This window comes from Ipomoea triloba, chromosome 1 (genome assembly GCF_003576645.1).
Source record: "Ipomoea triloba cultivar NCNSP0323 chromosome 1, ASM357664v1".
Lineage (NCBI taxonomy): Eukaryota > Viridiplantae > Streptophyta > Magnoliopsida > Solanales > Convolvulaceae > Ipomoea > Ipomoea triloba.
This window is the reverse complement of record NC_044916.1, coordinates 11,389,882-11,397,416: the sequence shown is the minus strand read 5'-3', so window position 1 is coordinate 11,397,416 and position 7,535 is coordinate 11,389,882. Positions and strand designations below refer to the sequence as shown.

The following is a 7,535-nucleotide window of genomic DNA, read 5'->3' as shown; positions in this document are numbered from 1 at the left end:
TTACATCTCGAATCGAACATGAGCTGAACTCTGTCAACTCGCCCGACACCCAACAATTCTTGATTTTTATTTAGGGGGTGAATAAATTTTCCATTTATTAAAATTAAAATCTAGATGAATAGTATAATGAATAGCAAAAGTAGGTGCCAAAATATCATAGTAATCTTTAAAAGGGTAAAAATGGAAATTAAAGTGAGAAAACATTAATATGACATTGTGACCCAATAAAAGATATTCAACAGTTTTAAGAGTGTTGTCCTTTTTGACATTAAGAAGAGAGGCGCAAAATATGTCCAAGAAAAAAGTTTGTGTATTTGCATTTTGCAGGTGGTGGAGGGACTAGGGAGGTGCAAATGGTCAACCCCACCAACGTGTCGGCGGTGTAGCCATGCAACGTCTCTGCTTCCTCAAACACTTGTCCGCCTCTCTGCTTTCGCAATTCACCTCACTCCCCCACTCTCTCAACCCAACGAGCATCACAAGTTTGTTATACGAGTTTAATTCTTGTTAATATTTTTTAGTCAAATTCATCATACAGCAATGTCTTCGTATAGTGCGGTTCAGATTATTACAGAAGAGTGATGTTTACCCTATATATGTTCTAGGGTAATGACTGCATATTATATTTTTCTTGCCACTCAAAAAAATGAGTATCATAAGTTAAATAATTGTTGATTTACAAGAAAACTCAAAAATATGTTAGGTGTAAAATTTGCATTGTGGCCTTAGTTGGCAAAGGACCATAAGGAGGTAAACCAGTATATGCTGCTCATAACTAGTCGACTTATCATTAGGCAGCTTCCATAGAGAGTAGAACTTAGAATCTTGTGATTACCAGACTAATTGTTTGTCGATTCCCGCTAGAAGCTACCCCAAATTAAGTAATTTTGTGTTGTTAGTCAAACACTATAGTAAATAATTCAAAGTTTAGCTATTGTTTAGGACTATAAACGAGTCGAGTCGAGCTCAAACTCGAGCTCGATAAATAATAGATGGACTCAAACTCGATCGAGCTATAAAATTGAAGCTCGAGCTCGAGTCCGTTACGAAAGGAGCCTGCTCGAGTTCGAGTCGAGCTTTGATCGAGCGGCTCGATGAGCCACGAGCCTAAAATATTTACGCTCAAAATCGACTTGATTGTGAAACGTGCTCAAGTTTAGCTCGAGCTCGAGTAAGTTCGCTTAGTTCATTTACACCACCTATATTCTAAAAAAAATGTCTCACTTTATAGGTAAAATCATTGAACCAATCATCTCGTTTGCTCGAGACAATTTTCCTTGATGTACTTACCCTCAATTATCTTCACACACTTCCATCAACATTGAGTTGGATGAATATAAGTTTCGATCCATCCCAATTATCATCCACATTTCTCTTTCCCTTCTACAAATTAAATATGATTGACCTAAACTTCAACTTTAAAATTAATTTATTGAGACATACCATTAATGACATTAATTAATGTTGCTTGAACATCATATCATAAAACATAATATTTTTTATTCTCACCCTCTACTTATAATACAACAATACAACAGAGTAATACAGTAAAATCTATTCCGACTTAACTCACCAATTTAGTATGTAGTATTTGAAAAAAGAGTAATATACTGAAACCAAAACGTCAACTATTATACCACTGTGTACAGTTGTACTTGGGGTGCATTATAGTACAGTTACTCATGCCTGTAAATATTTAAAAAAAAAAAAAAAAAAAACACCCAAACAAACCAGGAAAAAAGAGTCCATATAAAATTCCCAGAAATAAAATAAAATTAAACTCTCACAAAATGTGAAAGAAAGTTTGAAGAAAAAGGGCAAACTTGTAATTTCACTCTAATTTTTTGTTTTATTTTTTTGGGTGTTTGACTAAACTGTTTCAGTGTTGCCATAGTAAGCTCTCAAACTGGCCTGAAACCGTACTTTGAAACTCTGAAATTTCGATATTTATTCCTCCGCCGTCGTCGCCGCTTCTTCCGCCGCCGCAATGTCCATAGTCGTCTTCCAAGCTATGCCACCATGGGTGGAAGTAATCCCAAACGTCCGAGTCAATAAACAGAAACTCGTCCCGAGTTGACTCGACCAAATCGTAACTCGGGTCCGGCAGCTTCGGCAGCTCCACTATCTCCCCCAGCTGCTCCTCCGCCGCCTCCGGCGAGGAAGAGGAGGTTGAGGAGGAGGAGGAGCATGAGTCGGTGGAGGCCGCCGACAATGACGGCCCGGGCGTCTCCGCCTTAGGCGGGTCGAGATGGTCCATATGCGCGGCTCTTAAAGCGGCGGCCTGGATGTCACGCGGGGCGCACGTGGCGGGGCGGGGCAAGAGGTCGGAAAGCTCGGGGAAGTTGAGGACCGCGGATTTTCCCTTGACCGACAGGGCGGCGACGTCGTGGGCCCTGGCGGCCATCTCGGCGCTGGCGAAAGTGCCGAGCCAGATCCGAGACTTCTTCTTGGGCTCCCGGATCTCCGATACCCATTTCCCCCACGCCCGCATTCTCACCCCCACGTACGTCGGGTGCTTCAGATCACTCCGCCCTCTACTCCTCTTCCCGCCATTATTATTCCCGCCGTCCTCCTCCTCCCTCGCCCGTTTCGGCCGCGTAAGCCGATCAGAAGAAAACGGAGATAATGATGATGAGTAGCTACTTATTGATTCCGTTTCCGAGTGCGATGATGATGACTCTGCCGCCATTACCGACACTCGAGAGAGAGAGAGAGAGAGAGAGAGAGATTTACTCTGATCTTATTACACAGCTAATCAACCACTGATATGTATGTATCTACAGACAAACACAGAGTGATTAAGTGATGGATGGATGGATAGTTCAAAGTTGGAAGGGAGGGAGAGTGTTTATATATAGAGATGGATGGGAGGAGAAGATGATTGGAGATGGGAGTGGGACAGATGAGATGGAATGGAATGAGGAAGGAAGGTGAGATTTGGTAAAATAATATATATGAATTGAAGGTTTGGAGTTTGGAGAATGGAGATATAGAGATAATAAAGCATTAACTATATTTCATCATTATTACATAATGACAGAGATCGCAAATCAAAGTCTTGTACGCGCGCGGCCACACAATCATCAACTCATTTTTGTGCATGTCTCATGGCCCTTAGCTTCTTTATGCCTCACATTCACTTCCTTTTTTCTTTTTTCTTTTTTCTTTATATATATATATATATATATATATGGGAGGGTTGAAGTGACGACTAATTAAATTCATAATAAATCAAATGTTGATGATGGCTAAGAGCAATTTCATTCGTTTGATTTTTTTGTGGTTTTTTTCCGTCATGTAGGATGGTCATGTAGGATGGAGAAAGTGAAGGAAAAAAAAAGTAAAAAAAAAAAAGAATAGGTTTATCCGTCAGCGGGTCCGTGGAGTTCAAGCGCTCAGTTGGGCACTTCTAGTGTGCATAACAAGCACCTAAATCGCCTGTTTAATTTTTTATATTTTGGTGAATCCCACAAAAAATCATGTTTTGCAAAAGGATCGACCTCAAATTTCTCTCACATCAACTCTATTTCTTCCACATCATATTTGACTCCACAAAAAAAATAAAAAAAAAAAAAAAAAAACACAAATGGTGGTGCTCTAAGAAATAAGAAGAGAATGACATAGTTTATAAACATTGTGTTGGTTTTATGACTTTTGGGTAGTTAGAGGCAGGTAACACTATTTGTTAGAATATCGAGAATATAGAAAAAATGTAAGAAAAATATACGAAGAGAATATAGGTATTGTATTACTTAGAATTGCCTCCTTTCTTCGTGTATGGAGGGTCTATTTATACATATTTTGGACCTAGAGTCTTACAAGGAATATGAATCATGGACTACCTCATACTGGGAATCTTTGTTACATTATAACTAATAAGCCCTAATCCTACTAATAATACAAATACTAAGTCCAATCTGTATCGTATTCTTTGGTAGCTCTGTATTGGATCTCTTTCTTGGGCCTTCTTGATCCAGTTATTCTCTTGAGCCGGTCCGCGTGGCCTAGGCCTAGTGTATTATCCATCATCCAGTTCCCCATTTTCTTGAGATTTCGTACATATAAAGTTTCTGGAAAGTATGCTTGTTCTTTTGGGCCTGTCCGCGGGCCCAGACCTATTATATTATCCATCACATTGCAAATTTAAAATTTTGCAATAATTATAAAATTAATTTTGTACTTATTATACTAAAATCTTTAATTATTGATGAACCCTAATGACCGGTTGATCTAAACTCACTTTCTACCGGTTGATATTTTTCTCATTTAAACACACCACTATATGTGTGCGTGTGTGAACTCAAATGCGACTATGTCTTAACGTGCGACTGCACAATTAGGTATAAAAACAACAAACACACACACACACACACACACACACATAATGGGGAATATACCACTACTACACAATCCCTTATACGGTACACCTGATCGGTACCTGGCTGGGACGCCGCGAGCACTCATTCTCGACCTTCTCTGACTAGGATCTCGACATACTCGACCTAAATCTTTAGCTAAGCTGGCTAAGAACGACAGTAGTCTTGCGCTACCAGAAGGCCAATCCCGACTAGTTCAGGTCGGGATGGTTGTCCCAAACAGGAATACTTGTGGGTTAGACCTAGGTTACGGGCCTCAACCCAACCTCTTCGTAGTGGATAATGTTCAGGGATCTTGGTACACGTGGATGGTAAAACACAAATTCAAAACCCAGCCACTGCATGCGTGACACGTGTTGGACATGTCGAAAGCTCGGCATGTGTGCTTCATATCCTTTTCCTGAATATTACATTTATGACGAAGTGAGGAAACTTTTGGTACTTTCTATCTATTAGCATATAGCCTGAGATCTTCTGACCTCACGTCATTACCCGAGCTCAAGACTTAAACCACCAGATAAGCACACCAAGAAAGGATCTTTCCATTGATCCGACCTTGTCACTTATACGTATTCATGGAAACTATTGTATTTAGCACATCAATATATATGTATGAGAGGGAGAGAGAGAGAGTGATCAGAAAAGAGATAAAATAGGATAATGGCCATAAAGATATATTTACAACAATTTTTAAGTTTATTTATTCATCCATAAAAAATAAAAAAATAAAAACGGTGTTTCTTCTTCTCCCAAATAAAAAGGTGTTTCTGAAGTAGGAAATAATTGTTAAATATTCAGACATGATTAATGAATGCTCCAATTTTTTATTTGTTTTTTTTTTAATTTCATGCTCCAAATTAAATGGCTAAATTAAATAATATTATATTTATATTATATATATCCATATGCTATTTAATTACTTTGACCAGTTACCAGTATGGCAGTATATGATGTGCCTTGAAGTTGCATATATCAATGCCTAATTATGTGTGTGTAGACACTTGACACAGTATATTTATCCATTGTTCATAGAGGGAATTTTCAATTGAAACCAACAACAACAAATACCCACAAATTGGTTAATAAATATTTTTGAGTTAATTACTGAAATGGTCTCTTGACTATAGTAAAATTACTAATTTGGTCGTTGATTATTTTTTTTGTATAATTAAATTCTCAACTTTAAAAATTTTAACCAATTTGGTCTTCCGTTTGTTTAGCTGTCAGACTTTCGTTTACTCGGGATCAAGGGGTTATTTCAATCATCACATGTATCATTTTCTCTCCTATAAAACTGAAGAGTTAATTACAGAAATTGTTCATTGACTATAGCTAAATTATCAATTTAGTCCCGAGACCGAGTAAATAGAAGTCTAACTACTAAACAAACGGATAATCGCAATTGGTTAAAATTTTTAAAGTTGAAGATTTAATTAGGTAAAAAATAGTCACTGATCAAATTGATAATTTCGCTATATATAGTCAAGGTACCATTTTAGTAATTAACTCAATATTTTTTTAAAATATGAAGTCAGATCATCAGCATGTGTAAATGTATATGAAAATATTTAACTTTTACACAAACAATAATGTTTTCAAATATTATGGGATACGACCCTAGGGTCCTAATTGGGTACCCCTCCCTTAGATCCAAAAGAATATTATGGGATGCATTTTATGAGGAATCATATTCTAAAATATCAAAAAGTAAGAATTTATATGAATTTTTACAAACTAAAAATGACAGTAATAACAATTTTATAAATAGAATATATATATATTAGTTAGGGCACTCCCAATATTTTAGTAGTTGATTATTTTTTTCTTTTAATAGTGTACATTTTACTCCATTTGATATACGATATACATACACTAGTTAGGCCACACTTAATGTCAGAAATTAAGAGTGTTAGATAAGTTAATATACTTAAATAATGCAATGGGGATTGGCGGTATATCCAGATATATAGTCACAGATTAAAAGAAAAACAGTATTGCATGAAGAGTCACACTTGTGTTAGACCGTCTCACGGATCCTTATTCGTGAGACGGGTCGGGTCGGGTCAAAGCACCATGCAAATGTCATACTTATATGCTCAAATATAACACTTATCAAAAATACAATTTTTGTTACTTATAAGAGAAAAAGTAATACATTTTTTCATAATAAGTAATGTTGACAAGTACCCCTTACTTATAAGAGCAATTATAATACTTTTGAGGCAAAAAGTAATACTTTTAAATTGAAATATAAAAGTATTGTATTTTCCCTTAAAAGTATTACATTTACCCTTATAAGTAACAAAAATTTTATTTATGATTAGTATTACATTTGAGCATATAAGTATGGCATTTGTGCATATAAGTGGTACAATTGCATATTGACCCGACCCGACCCGACATGTCTCATGGTGAGACGGTCTCACACAAGTTTTTGCCTTGCATGAAAGTTGTTGTGTTGCTTAATTAAGATTTGTTTATTCTTGTAATATTATATTTTCCCACCTTCAAAAGTGAATCTTACTATCATATCATCATATCATCATATATACAATTCATTTACTATTTTTTCTATATCTCTGCAATTTTAACTCACTTCAACAACAATAACAACAATAATAATTAACAAAAAAAATATATATAGATAGAATGACATGACATCTAGCCATATCGCAAGAGAGAAAATTAGGAAATGCTTGGCTATATTTGTGTGGTGAGTTTTTTTTTTTTTTTAGATAATTTCAAAATTTAATTCACCATAAAATGCCACATTAAGGAGTGAATATCTGAGAGTGGTAAATGTAGGGGAGAGTAACAAGGTCGGAAGAAATGACGGGATGGGCACACTAGCGGGCACATCAGATATCCGGCATATAGTCATTTTCTTAATTTCTTTCCTTTTGTATTTTTTTTTATTTGTTATATAATACATTATACATATGGAGTAATATATATGATATAAAAGTTATTAAATTAAATGAATTGTAGTGAAGCTAGCCTACGAATATTTGGATGAAGGATATTTATTTACACAATGAAAATAAAGTATATTGAGAACATATTAATATTGAGCGTTATGTCATAAGTGGACTCACAAATTAAATATTCTGATACATTATAAATATCCTTTAGAACTTATGTGAATATCTAAATGAGGGT

The 7,535-nt window shown here is 35.9% G+C and overlaps 1 protein-coding gene across 1 annotated transcript; it reads right to left on the bottom strand.

Annotated features, from left to right (window-relative positions):
* Positions 1–1,553: 1,553 nt before the first annotated feature.
* LOC116019807 (ethylene-responsive transcription factor TINY-like) lies at positions 1,554–2,975 on the bottom strand. Its single transcript, XM_031260144.1, has one exon. The coding sequence runs from the start codon at positions 2,687–2,689 to the stop codon at positions 1,880–1,882; it is 810 nt and encodes a 269-aa protein (XP_031116004.1). The 5' UTR covers positions 2,690–2,975; the 3' UTR covers positions 1,554–1,879.
* Positions 2,976–7,535: the final 4,560 nt, after the last annotated feature.

What these genes read in the sequence shown, in the direction of transcription:
- LOC116019807 (XM_031260144.1), bottom strand. Translation starts at nt 2,689, where the DNA reads ATGGCGGCAGAGTCATCATCATCGCACTCGGAAACGGAATCAATAAGT.